The sequence below is a fragment of the Lissotriton vulgaris genome, chromosome 3_1, assembly GCF_964263255.1.
Source record: "Lissotriton vulgaris chromosome 3_1, aLisVul1.2, whole genome shotgun sequence".
Lineage (NCBI taxonomy): Eukaryota > Metazoa > Chordata > Amphibia > Caudata > Salamandridae > Lissotriton > Lissotriton vulgaris.
In genome coordinates this window covers 1,534,606,500-1,534,621,315 of record NC_141689.1, presented here as the reverse complement: position 1 = coordinate 1,534,621,315, position 14,816 = coordinate 1,534,606,500, and the positions used below count along the sequence as shown (strand labels likewise).

Here is a 14,816-nt window from a genome sequence, read left to right as displayed (position 1 = left end):
TGCAAAAATTAGTGCTCCGGCTCTCTGCTTCATATAGTTTTTTTGGGCGTTCAGGGTGAGCTTGTCATCGAGATAGTATCCTAAGTATTTATAGTCTCTGACTCTTTCAAGTGATTTTCCCTCAAATGATATGTTAAGTTTCGCAGTACGATGGTTGGTTATTGACATAGTTTTTGTCTTAGATAAATTCAGAGTAAGGTTATTTGCCTTCAGAAATTGTGATGTTACTGACAGTAACCTGGACAGGCCCACTTTTGTTTGGCTCAAAAGAACGATGTCATCAGCATAAGCCAGATGGGTAAGATGACGGTTGCCAAGTTTTGGTGCATGCGCATTACAAATGTTTAAAGTTCCTGACAGGTCTGATATGAATAGATTAAAAAGCTGTGGTGCTAAGACGCAGCCCTGTTTTAAGCCAATCGATGTGTATACTTTTCTTGATAGATGTGATCCATCCCCTAACTTGATTTGTGTCCAAGTATCTGTGTAGAATAGGAGTAGCCCCCTCAGTACTTTCTCGGGAATGGCCCAGGCTTTCAGCTTCGCCCATAATAGCTTGCGGTCAACGCTATCGAAGGCCGCCTTCAGGTCGATAAAACAGAGATTCAGGTCCTGCTTCGAGCGCTGGCATTTTTCCGCTATCATTGTTATTGTTAGTATATTAGACGTTGTTCCGATACCCGCTCTAAAGCCAGTTTGATTTATTGGAATTATTGCTTTATCGTCTGCCCAATTTACCAGGTCTTTTAAAAGGAGAGAGGCAAAGTATTTGGCTTCGATGTCCTGGAGTGTTATTAGGCGGTAATTTAAAGGGTTTGCCCTGTCTCCACCTTTGTGTATTGGGGTGATGATAGAGCCTTTCCAGCTTTCTGGGATGCGATTATACCTTTGAACGTCTGTAAAGAGCTCTTCGAGATGTTGTGCCCAAAGGTCTGGTGAATCCTTAAAGGCAATTTGTGGGATGCCATTCGGGCCCGGCGCTCCATTTCTTTTTCCCTTTCCGATGATGGCTATGATCTCGTCAGCAGTATACCAGCCTTCTGTGGCTTCAGTGCACGTATGTATCCTTTGTGCTATTGTCGTGCGGTTAATGTGATGATGTTCATCGCAACTGTTTAAATATGGCTCCGCAGTTCCCAATGTCTGTTCTGGAGCTTTCCCTCGGTTTTCTTCAAATTTTTTCGACAGGAAAGTTGACCATACCGTTTCTTGAATATTCGAGGACAGAACATTTCGTGGCCTTGTTAGCTGGTTTATTATGGTCCAGAATTTGTTCGAGTCCTGTAACTTAGAGCAAGCCAGTAAGTTAATCCAAAAGTCATCGTTCGCCTTCTTTTGCAGCTCCCAGATTCCTTTTTTATATAATTTTCTGTGGACACGAAACGTATTCAAGCAGCTCTGGTCATTCACTTTTAATTGCAGATTTTTTTGGCTTCTACGCAAGGCCCTTCTTTGTTCATTTAGTGCCCAGGGCAGTTTCTTGGTCGCATGCTTAGTTTTTACCGATGTTTTTGTTGGTTTCATTCTTAACTTTAATTTTGCAAGAAAGAGAGACCAGGCTTGTATCTTATCTGTTGTAGCTCTGTTTGCCTCTTGGAGAGCGTCCTTTATTATTAAGGTCCAATTCAGTTTAGTCGAACTGTTCCAGTGTATTCGTTTCTGGTTGGTTGTTCCCAAGTAGCCTTCCAGGGCATACACCGGTTGCAATGTATCTGAATAATAGTTGAGTTTCAGATGTTGCATACTATGATCACTCATTGTTGTATATTCGATATAAAAACTGAGTACTGAAGGAAACAGTGGGAGACTCATTATCGTAAAGTCCAATGTCGATTGACTACAAGGACCGTAGAACGTTTTCTTTGGTGGATTGTCTTTCTCTGTTCTGCCATTCAGTACTCGCATACCTAGGTACTCTAGGTCAGTTACTAAGTGAGTGGCTAGGCTATCCTTTCGGCTCTTTGTTGCACCTGTTGCTTGCTGGGGGACGTTCCAGTGTATGTTGTCTGAGGTTAGTATCTCATCTTCCTCTGGTGTATGAATCAGATTGGAGTTAAAATCTCCTGTTAAGATGATATTCCAGGTTGGTTCAGAGCTCCGAAATTTTAGTATCTCCTTGCGTAATAAGTTGAATTTTATCTTTTTTACCAGATGATTCGGTTGGGTGTAGTGATTAATCAATATTGCCGTTTTGTGGCCGTACTTTTTTTGGCCTGACAATTTGATTAACTGTAAACTTGGATCTGGCGATTGAAGTTGTTCCGACTTAATTTTAAGAGCAGTAGACACGTATACCATTAGGCCTCCGATTGCTCTTCCGTAGGTTTTACATTTTTTAGCTGGCACCGTGTAATGGATGTAGCCCGCCAATGCAATTTCTTCCTGCAGCCATGTTTCTTGCAGGGCAATTATGTCGGCGTTGTCCCATTCATCCAAGGCGAGACCGTCGTCCAGCAGTCTTTTTGCGCCTGCTATGTTCCATGAGATAATATGTATTTCATTATGTACTACTTTATTTCTTTCTTGGGCGATCGGTCAGTTAGGCCGTTTATTGTTTAGTATGTTAGGGAGCCAGTTCCAAGAATCAGTTATATTTAGCTGTTCTCCCACTGTGACTGCGCTTGCCTCTATGCATTTAGGTTCTGCCTCGCTTCTGCCTTTGGCGTTATGTAGTATAGAGTAGACTGTTTTTTTTGGGGCGAGGTCTGCCAGTCTTCTTATAAGTTGCGTGCCACTATTTGTCTGTAGAGGAAGCGGGTATCTTGGGGCAGTTGGCTGTGATAATTGAATGCCCCATGCTTGGAAGGTCTCCGTATGCTCTAGAATAGCTTGGGCTATAGCAGCGGAGGTCCATGTTGTCCTTGTTTGTTCATGCGTTGTTGTGTTAGAGCTACTTAGAAATTCTACCCGGTCTAGGTAGTACTTGTATATGCAGTGGCTTCATGCTTCAATTACTAGCAAGCAGGTGCTGCATGTGATTCAGAATGAGGGGAGCGTCTGACCATTATTGGATAGGGAAGGATCCAGTGCCTACAATGAGTGATCTTCCTGTGCTTAAGATGAAGGCTTCAACTGTCAGTGGTGCAACCGGCTTTTCAGGATTGGCTCTTAGGGTACAGTTAGTTAAGTAGAGTTTTAGAGGAACCATAGTTACTTTAATTTCATCTATTTTTGTTTTTTTTAGCCAACAGCAAAGTTGCATTCTGGGATATGTAGTTTTGTTCTTGGAGATTTCTAGAGGACAAATAAATAGATTGGGGTGGCATCTATGCCAGCCACCTGGATACATTTTGTTTGTACTTTAGGTTCAAACAAAAATGTAGGTTGTAGTGTAGCATCGTTTAGGTGACAACTGCTAGGGGCATGTAAAGTCTGTCTTTCAACCCTTGCTAGTGTTCTGCACAAACTTACAAAGGCTACTCGTTATCATTTGCAAAGGATTTGTAATTCACTGATTTGTTTGTTGTTCACTATAAAATTAAGTGTGCAGAGTTCCTTTCTCATGGCTTTGTGTTGAAATCCATATTACTACTATTTCAGCAGCAGGACGAGAAATGGATTTTGTACTATAAAGTGGTTTGATAAAGCAGTAAACATTTCTAGGAAAGCTATTGCTTTCTTTTAAACAATGTAGCTTAAAAATTAAGCTTTTAATCCCAATTTTGTCAAATAAGATTTGCACAGGAAACACCGAATGACTTCTTGAAAAAATACTGTGCCGTTCCCCCTCACACCAAACCCAGCCCCACCACTCACAAACCTCACCATCCGCCACTGGCTCTAATTAAAATTATTCAATGTTCAGTGGCCTTGGGTTTCAGATAGGCTAGACACGAAAGGCGTCCTCCCTTTTCGCCTTCCAACCTTCTTCAAAGACATTCTGGGTATCTCCTTAAATCTAAGAATAACAAGGTCGAATTCCTGCACCTGCAGTAGGATGTACTGGCTTCACAAAAACAATTCATTTAATTATAATTCTTGAGCAATCCAAGGAAAAGTGAAACTCAAAACAACTTGCAGTATGGGCCTACAATTCAGGCAACTTACTAGAACACGAGTTACATTACATGAAATAATATTTAGTCCTGTAAACTATACATACAGGAATTATAGGTTTCTTTAATACATAAAAAGTCCTACTTAAATGTGCACACTACATTTTGATATGAATATAACTTTGAATAAATGCATGTTAATAATCATGAAACACCACAATTGTTAGTGTTTACATTCCCCCGGGGCTTCAAGCTACCACCTACGCCGATCCGGGACGGACTCTCCTAGGGCTTCCAGATGGTCTCCTTGTATTGGGCGGGGACTTTAACTCGGTGGTTTCTGGTGATTGTGACCGATTTCCCCCCAGAGTTCTGCCGGCGTCTCAGCTATGGCTTCCTGAACTGCTGGAGACCTTTGGGTTGGTAGATGTTTGGCGGATGCTACACCCTACGCATTCGCAATATACGTTCCTCTCTGGAGCACATGGTAGTCTCTCTAGGATTGACTATTTTTTGATGCTGTCCGCCCACACTTCTTCTGTGCGTGAGATCCGCCATCTTCCCAGGGGCATTTCTGATCATTCACCCTTGTTGCTCGGGGTCTCGGTGGGTCTTTGTGGCGAGAGCAGGGTCGCCCCTATTCATCCATGGCACTTAAGGAATCCCAAGATGCATTCCGAGCTTATCAAGGCTATTGATTGTTATTTCAATGAAAATGTGGGGTCTGTTTCTTCGTCTGTAACCTTATGGGAGGCCTTTAAAACTGTTGTACGGGGTTCTGCATTGTCATTGATCGCTGCCAACAAGAAGACCAAGCAGGAGGACCTAGTGCGCCTCGAAGATGAAATTACTTCGCTTGAAAGCGAATTGGGTGGTAATGATACTCCTGCAGTCCTACACTCCTTGGCGCTAAAGCAGGCTGACTATAGAGCCCTGGTGACCGACGCTGCTAAAGTTATGCACAGGAACCAGTTGGGCAGACTCTACGATGTGGGTGATAAGGTGAGTAAGCTTCTGGCGTGGTTAGATAAATCTGAGAAAGTGAGCCGTGTGGTGCCGGTGATTGAACGGGTAAATGGTGAGTGTGTGTCTGACCCAGGTGGGATTGTGGATTGCTTTGTGGTCCACTTCCAGACGGTTTACCGATCGGTGAGTGATAGAGATGAGTGTGATTCCCGTTTGCTCTTGCGTGAAATTGCGCTACCCTGTATTTTGGATGAGGACAGGACTATTATTGATGCGCCTATAAATGTGGATGAGGTCGCTACTGCTATACGATCCCTTCGATCGGGTAAGGCTATGGGGCCAAACGGTCTGCCCATCGAGCTCTACAAGTTGCGCCCTGACAAGATGGCGGCATACTTGCGAAATATGTTTATGGAGGCCTTTGAAACGGCCTCCTCCCCCTCGATCAGCGCTTGGCCACTATTTTTGTCATACACAAGGACGGTAAACCCCGCGACCGATGTACCTCCTATCGCCCCATTTCTTTGCTTAACGCGGAGCCCAAGATACTGGCCAAAGTGCTCGCTACTCGTTTGTTAATGGTTATCTGCGACCTGATTCATCCGGATCAGTCCGGTTGTATCCCGCATCGAAATACTGCACTCAATCTTCGGAGGCTTCATCGAGTTCTCGCGAGAGCTGCGACACTGACCGAACCCGCCATCTTGGCTTCTCTTGATGCTACTATGGCTTTTGACACCATCGAGTGGTCTTATCTCTGGGCGGCTCTCTCAAAGTTCGGTTTCAGCCCTAATTTTATTGCCTGGGTAAAACTCCTTTACGCACAACCACTGGCCCAGGTGGTGGTAAATGGCAGGGTGTCTGGTTCGTTCCCGCTTGGGCGTGGCACCCGACAGGGTTATCCGCTCTCCCCTTTGCTCTTTGCCCTAGCGCTGGAGCCGTTGGCGGAGTGGCTTCGATGGGAACCCTCGATCAGGGGCATTCGATGGGCCCCTGATCTTGAGGATCGTGTCTCGCTATACGCCGATGACATTCTCCTTTACTTTACCTCACCCCAGAAGTCACTTAATGTGCTTTTTGATGTCCTCACCTCCTTCGGGAAGAATTCGGGTCTTGTCATTAACTGGACTAAATCCTGTGTTTACGTCATAGCGGGGGAGCTTCCTCCACTGCCTCGTAGATTCCCGATCCAGGTGGTTGAGACTGGGTTCAAGTACCTGGGGGATTCATGTCTCCTTGGACTCCTCTGTCCGTTATGATCGCAACTTGTAAGCTCCTCTTCGGCGACTTAAATTGGATGTTCAGCGGTGGCACCGCCTGCCCCTATCCCCATTGGGGCGTGCGGCTCTTTTTAAGATGTCGCTCCCTAGATTCTTGTATGCACTGCAGAACTTTTTCGATCCCATACCCTCCGGATATTTACGTGAGGTTGAGAGCCTTCAGAGACAACTGATCTGGGATGGGCGGGCGCGTATCTCCTTATCCAAACTCACTTTGCCGTAGTACGATGGCGGCATAGCCCTCCCAGACATCAGGCGCTACTACTGGGCTTCCCAGTTGAGCGCGGTAAACCATGTAACTTATTCCCCAGGTCCTGCTCCTGCTTTTATGATGGACAAGCTCCTTCTGCCGGACGGGAATTTTAACAGGGCACTGTATTCCAGGGAGCCATTCCGCGTCCTGACTGGACCCACGAAATGTGCTGTGCGAGCGTGGAGGGATGCGAATGTTGCTACGGGCTGGGGCGATAGGTTGACACGAATGACGTCGTTGTATGACTCTGATAGACTGGGTAGCTTGTGGAGAACGAAAGGGTTTGATAAATGGGATACGATTGGCATCAGTAAGGTGGAGGATCTCTGGTCCAAGGGCACGGTTAAGTCCTTTGAGGCCCTTAAGGTGGAATATGAACTTGGTGACAAAGAGCACTTTCGGTACCTTCAGGTGCGGCACGCCTTGATCTTGATATTCCCTCCGGGGACAGAGATTCCCCAGTCATCGCCGCTCGAGGATCGGGCTCTAGATGGCCATGTGCCTGACAGTACAATGTCGTTGATCTACAAAAAGCTTATTAATAACAGGGCTGACCTCCTCGTGCGGCTCAGGGCTTCGTGGACCGCAAACGGCCTGGAATTAGATGACGAGGACTGGCAGATGGCCGTCGCCTCCCCTAAGGAATTGGGCATTCCAGCTCGCCTTCGTTTTGTACAGCTGAAGATCCTCCACCGAGTATATGTTACCGGTACGCGACTGGTGCGGATGGGTTACTCGATTGATGGGCTGTGTAAGCGCGGCTGTGGCATGAGTGGTACCTTTCTACCTATAATTTGGGAATGCCCTGTGGTGTCTGCTTTTTGGTCTAGAGTGCATGCAATCATGGAAAGGGTCACCGGGGTCGCTCTCTTGCCTGAGGCCCGACGGTGCCTGCTCAACGTTTGGGAGCCCACAGACTGTACTGCTGCTCAGACTTTCTGGGTCACTCTTGGTAACATGGTTGCCAAGAGGGATATTGCTCAACTCTGGGGTTCCCATAGACCACCTGCGATAACAGCTTGGAAGGAGAACATGGACTGGTGCATGTTCAGGGAGAAGACGGTATATGTAGCTCGGGCCGTCCTAAGAAATGGGGCAGGATTTGGTCCCAGTGGAATGCGTATCGTGGGGATATTTGCACTCCTCCATTTGATTACACCACTGATGTCCCATTGTCCCCGTAGTTGGCGTTCCGGATGTTTGTCGATGGTAATATTTTGCATCGTTCTGTTTACCACTCCCCCGTCCCTAGAAATATGTTGCAATATTCTTTAGAGACTGGTTCCCTTGCCCTCTACGCTTGAGCCCCTGCAATCGATCTTCGCCATGTACTTGTGTGGTTTGTTTGTTGGATGTTTTTCACCAAAATCTTAAAATGAAACCTATTTTATCCTTTTGCTTTTCCTGTCTAATGTGCCTGTACACTGAATAGTTGCTACTCCCTGTACTGCCTGTACTGCCTCTACACCTATTATCCTGATGTTCATTGTCATAGCGGCCGGCCCGTTCGGGTTGTAGGCAGATGCTGTGTACTGCGCTTACCGAAAATAAAGGTTTTTATAAAAAAAAAATTATAATCATGAAACACTGCAAATGATAAAATACATGTGAGTGCATTTAAACCATGAGTATAGTGCACCCATACAATTTAGAGTGCTGTAAGCGCTCTATCACTCTGCTGCCACAGGGAAAGTTTCTCACCCAAGAAAATGCCTCAGCGTGCTCCTTCTCTTGCAGTCTATTCTCTCACGCCAACACCGGAAAGGTAGCGGTCAACGACCTGATGATGTCTTAATTACACGGGCAGATCGGCATATTTTGAATAATAATAGAGACACATGCTCACTTTTCAATAAGTTGCTCTTGCCAACACAAATGAATCCGGCAATACATGCATGTGTCAATGCCCCCCCTTCACCCAACCGGTATATCTCATAAAAAAAGAATAACGCTGTACAAGTCAATTCCACACCTTGTTGGCACTGGTCACACCATCATTAGTCAAGATCAATAAGTGTGCATATGAAGTTAAACAGATCAAACGCTCTTCACAGTTAATGTCACTCGCAGTCAGGGCTTTAAGTGGAATAAAAAAGACTGGCGGTCTCTCAAGGTGGTGTGGCGCATAATTAAGGGCGTAGCTTAAAAGCACTAAGCGGAAAATCTATACTTAGCATAGTATGCCGCCTGACTTGTATTTTGCTGTTTCTGTCATTGCATCCAGATATATGATACAACAAGTAACATCATACCTAGAAGAAGTCAGGACTCTTGGCTTTGTTGCATATGATAAATAAGCAGCACCTATGGCTTGTATATAATATTGAAAAAAGCTTCCACTTAAAGCCCAGGTGACACGACAAAGTTGCTGCTCCTGAATTTCAAAAAGAGAAGGGAAATCCAGAGGGAAAAGGACTCTCTTTAAAAGATTTCCCTTCCCTTACAACGCTCACCTGGCATGACGTCATGCCGTAAATTCTACACTAGTGAGAAGTGAGCAGTGTGAGCACGCGCACATGATGTGCCTGCTGTCACTGCAGTCCGGAAAAAACAGACCGCCTGTGCCAGGGCACCAAACAGAGCCCGATAGAGACCCGTTACGAGCCCCCCTTTAAACAAGCATTTGCAATGCAATAGGTCTCGCATTAGGAAAGTTTGAGCTAATGGCATTGTAAATAACAAACCCTTTATTTATGTTTGTACTTATAATTATTAAAGTAATAGGTGTGTTATTTACAATGCTATGTTATAAGTGTTGCAAATGTGATTTGCATGCGAAAGTTATTTCTGAGTTTGTTAATGTTTGCAATGGTAGTGTGGCATTTATTACTATTATGAAGAACATGAGATTTGAATTTCTGTAACAGAAGTGTAAATTAATTATGTACAGTTAAAGTCCAATACTATAACATGTTTTAATTTGTTATAGTTGCTAAGAAGGGCAATAATGTACATAGCTGATAGTTTATAATTGTTAGCAAGTTTTATAATGCATCAAGAAAGGAAGAAGGTTATATGCTAGAAATATAAGGAAGAATCAATTATATTGTAACAATATTTTTATTTGTAAGTATATGTACAACAATAGAATATTTTTTGTTGAGCATATTTTACATTAGTATTATATAAGATTTTCAATTATACCTGTAACAATATTATACATTGAAACGAAGTAAGCAATAATATATATATATTTTGTTCTTTTAATTGGCATTGTAGTTCAAATCACAAAGTTACAAACAATGTTATAACATTCAGTTTTTGCCAATGTGTAGCTCTAAATATTGTTGGTAATAGAATGAACATGGTAAGTAAGATATAATTTTCAGGAACAAATGATAGTTAAGAAATGTATAGCATATAAGGCAATAATAGTTGAGTCTCAAATAAACATGGAAAAATTTTGTTGAGTACATGTTACATTTATTTATATAAGCATTTGAATTTTCCCTGGAACAATATTATATATCTAAATTAAGTAACTATAAATATACATATTTGTTCTGGACAATTGGTATTACTGGCCGTTTGCAAAGTTACATACAATGGTAAAACAGTTTTAATTTTCTTAATGCTTAATTTTTACATAGTTGTAGATAAGCAGGTTGAATATGATTAGTAAGATGTAAAATTTAGGTACAAATGATGGAAAGGAATTTATAGCATATTATGCAAAGAAGTTCAGTCTGGAGTAAACTTGGGAATTTTTTTGAATACACTGTTTGTGATGCATATTTAAAATGGAATACTTTGAACTGAAACACTTCTATAAAAATAAACAAGCTGACGCAATAAATCTTTAGTCTGAAGCAAAGATGGCAATTTTTTATGTAATATACTTTCTGTGAGGTATATCTAAAATGGAATACATTGTAACTGAAACATTTCTATAAAAGTAGATGAGCAAAACAGAGTAAGGTACAATTAAACATACAATTGTGCATAAATATTGTGATACAAAACGTATATATGCTAAATAGAATCTGAAAATGTAATAGGAATATTTTTTTCGTGTTCACAGTTTTTAGTGCTGTAAAACATTTTAATTAATGGGTTACAGTTCCTTGATTATATCAGTTATGCATCCATTGCAAAATAAAACATTCAATGATATAGGTAAATATGGCATTAATGAATTTTCCAAGTCTTCAGTATCATTTTCAATAGTGAAAAAGTCCATCAAACTAGTATTTGTTATATCCATTGATTGGATATGGTCACTTCCTTCTATTTGTACTGCCATTGTACTTTTTTCCTGTCGAGTTTTTTCAACTCCAAATAATGTCACGTTAATGTTTTCATTTGGTGGTTGTTTTTCCTGTAGAGAGAGTGTATTTATAGTGAGTTTTTGAAAAATAAAGTTTATTAGTGTGATAGTTGTAAATAAAATTTTTACTTACTTGTATTGTAGTATTTCTAGTTGTGTTCAGTATCTTTTCACCACTGAACTCGTGTACAGACAAGTGTGTTAACTGTACGTATGTTCCTATGTCCGTAGTAAAGTCAGTTGCTTCTCTCCAGAGACTTATTTTTACAGAGTCTGTAGCATCATTAATTTTGATACTTTTTATCTTTGTGTCTTGTCCATTGACAAAGATAGTTTTTGTTTCTTCTACCTGCAGTATATAAAATAAGACTTTGTTGCTGCGTTTTATATATTTTTATTAAGTCAATATTAATATTTTTAGTGCATTTGGCTTAATATTTATAGTTTCTATGTTGATAGGCAGTATAGAAAATAAATTAGGAAAAATGCATTCACATATAATTCCAATTATACAATAATAAATAAGTAAATATAATTTGTTTAATATACATAACATTTGCTTTGGAGAAGTTGTTATTTAAATAAACAAATGCAGCTTGCATGTTTTTGTTATTGTTTTTTTTGTCCTAATAGCGTTATAGAAAAAGTTTTACTTACTTGTTATAGTTGCTTCGTTTTTTTAATGTAAGTAAAGCAATAATATAAGTTTGTTCTGTAAGGCATTTTTTGGTAGAGTAGCAGTAGTACAAGATGAGACGAGAAAGTTGTAGTAATTACTTGTTGCAATCAACTTAGCACAATGTGTTTTTTGTACAAGTAGTTGTTTGTAACAAGTAACAGTTAAGGTAGTAACATGGTGATGACAGGCTTATGAAGCTAAAATTGCAGTTACATGTTAACAAGCAGGAGGGATTGGACAAGGTAGTGATAGCTTGAAGGACTGTGGGGCTGGAGAATGGCAGTTACATGTTGACATAACTTGTTATTTGGAGCAGGGCAGTGACATGGTAATAGCATTGTGGTGCTGGAGTATGGCAGTGACATGCTGAGAAGTTATTGCTTTACCTTAGTGACTATTATGAAGTGAAGCTTTTGGTTAATAGTTGATATAGAAAGTTTTACTTACGTGTAATGGTAATATATGGCTTCCTTTTATAATTGTATAATATTTACTTGTTTCAATTAACATTGTACATTTTAATTTTTGTACAATTACTTTGTTGAAACAAGTGAATGCTTTATGTTAGTGACTATTATTGTATGAATCTTCTTGTTAATATTAAAATATAGAAAGATTTTTACTTACCTCGTATTGGTAATTAATAGCTGTTTTTGTAATTGCGTAGCATTTACTTGTTGCAATTAAATTTGTACAATTTTTTTTAGTTGTACAAGTATTTTGTTGAAACAAGTGAATGCTTTATGTACGTGCCTATTATTGTATGCATAAGTTTGTTAATAGTAATATATAGAAAATTTGTACTTACGTTGTATTAATAATTAATAGCTGGTATTGTAATTCGTTTCATTTACTTGTTGCAATTAAAATTGTACACATTTATTTTGTTCAAGTATTTATTTGAAACAAGTGAATGTTTTATGTTATTGACTAATATTATATTACGGTTTTGAACAGTAATATATAGAAAGCTTTTTACTTACGTTGTATTAGTAATTTTTGGCTGCTTATTGATGGTGTAGACTATTGAGTTTATATTTAAACCAATTTTTTGTTTGCATATTTAGTAGACATTTTAAATAGTCTCTTAAATGGCATTATTAATAAATTTTAAGTTATATCTTTTCATGTTATTACAAGCATTTGTAAGTACATATTAATGCATACAATTTTTTATAGTTATACAGTTGTAAAATTTAGCAGTATTACATTAAGAAGTGATAGAATGCATCTTACCTCTGTTATTGTCCCTGAGACACTCATAACTGTCTTTATAGCAGCTCCACGGACAGTTTTTATGGGAGATACAGGTGGTGGCAATGGCTGTAGAATTTGTTCAGCCTCCTGTAATATACCTGGAAGAATTGTAAGTGGTGGCATTCTTGCAATTTTTGTTTGCTTTGTTATCAACAGTATACCATTTTTATACAAATAATTACGTATTATCATTCCATTTTGTTCTTTTGTTTGCATATAATATTCTTCATCATAACATGTTGCTTTTACAGTGCCAGTTTCATCTGCTAAAGCCATGTGATACAAAACTCTATTTTCTTGCTTTGCGATAATATGTCTTTGCTGAACATTTAATGATGTTGACTCGTAGTGCTTTTTGATATGGCTTTGTATCGGCTTGTTTGCTGTTTTTCAATTGTTCAATGGAAATCATCTGTAAAACATAATGCAGTAATTAAGGATATTGTAATCAATAATGGCATGATCAATTTGTATTACAAAACATTAATGCATTTTTTAAATAGCTATCCATATTGGTTTGTGATCGCTGTAATATGATTCTAGTGTGCCATAATTTGTAGCATGTGCATTTGTAAAAATGTGGTCTAGTAAAGAGTTGTAATCTGTTGTAGGTGTGTTTATTTTTTGTTCGCAATTAAAATTTGTTTGCATGTAACTTATTAGTAATTTGCTATTGTGCGTTGCTTGCAGTAGATCAGTATTAAAATCACCCATGATGATATATTTATGATGTGGATATGCATTTAATGTTGTACTTAAGATTTCTAATAATGTTTGTATTGCAACTGTAGGTGGCTTGTATATGATTAGTATTAGGTAATGTATGTTGTTGATTTCTTGTATGAATTGTACAATGTCAATTTGTTGTGCAGTTGTGAATATTGGATGTATTGCATGATGTTTTTTGTAATATATAGCTATTCCATGTTTTGTATGATTGTTATAAAATTTGTCAAACATTATACAGTTATAATGATCTATATTGTATGTTTCAGAAGGTGCTTTGTAGGTAATGTTAATTTCAGTTAGACATAATATAGCAGCATTTAATATATTAGTATCTGCTTGCATTGCTTTAAAATGTTTTTGCAGTGATCTAATGTTATGCACTATAAGCGTGAATTTTTTTTCATATTGATGTATTTGTGGTATAGATATTTGTAATAATTTATATGTTCTTAAGCGAAACATTTCTTCATGGACTTTAAAATGTGTTAATATTTTGCTTTCATTAAAGTTTTTAATGTATATATTTTTCAAAGATTTTGCTCTGCTGATTGCTACATAATGTAAATGATGTGTTTTGCTGTTATTAAAATGTATATATAATGGTTCTATTGTTTCACCTTGCGTTCTGTGTATAGTACGTGCAGATGATTGTCGTAATGGAAATTGTTTTCGTATTATTGTTATGAACTTTTTACTGTATTGGAAATGTCTAGAAATTGGTAATATAGGTGTCCAAGTATGAAAAATATTTGCATTGTACAGGTGTTTGTTTTGTTGTCTTGTTTGTTTGCCTATTTTGTCATTGTCAAATTGTACCCAAATAATAATAGGAATGTTATTTGTAGTATCTATGTATTCAACTATACCTGTTGCACCATTAGTTAAACCGTCATTTACATTAATATTAGAAGTTAAATCATAACGTAATTTAATGGCAATATTTAATATTTTAGGCAAGCCCATTGTTTGTGTTGTATTTGTGGGTAATTTTTGTAATATTATTTCTTTTACTTCTGCAGTTAAGTCTCCTGCTACTGTATCTATAGCTACTGTAGTATACATTGGGTAGTTTCTTATATGTTGCATTAAAACATTGTTATTAATTTCATTTACTTCATTGTTAGTAGCCATTATGTATGGTATAGTTTGTATTAATGTAGAGTCTCGTTCTATTTCGCGAGATTTTAATGCTTGGATATCATTACTTGTGTGCTCACCTATTCTAAGTCTATTAAGCATTTGTGCAAATGGTAAATCATTACTTTGTCTCATAATTTTGGTGAGTTCATATAGTTCAAAATGTGTTTGCCATAAGTTTGTACTTAGTGGTCCATACATATGTTTTGAGTTCTCAAATATATATGTATCAAACACTGGTTTTAATTGGTAA

At 38.9% G+C, this 14,816-nt stretch overlaps 1 protein-coding gene across 1 annotated transcript in view; it reads right to left on the bottom strand.

Annotated features, from left to right (window-relative positions):
• Window positions 1-12,887, bottom strand: part of LOC147728143 (uncharacterized) — a 330,065-nt gene extending 317,178 nt beyond the window's left edge. The window contains exons 1-2 of the mRNA XM_086963739.1: window positions 12,677-12,887; window positions 10,895-11,110 (exon numbers count right to left, since the gene is read on the bottom strand). Coding sequence (XP_086819865.1) covers window positions 10,895-11,110; window positions 12,677-12,820 — 360 coding nt within the window. The 5' untranslated portion in view covers window positions 12,821-12,887. The remainder of the gene's footprint in view (window positions 1-10,894; window positions 11,111-12,676) is intronic.
• Window positions 12,888-14,816: the final 1,929 nt, after the last annotated feature.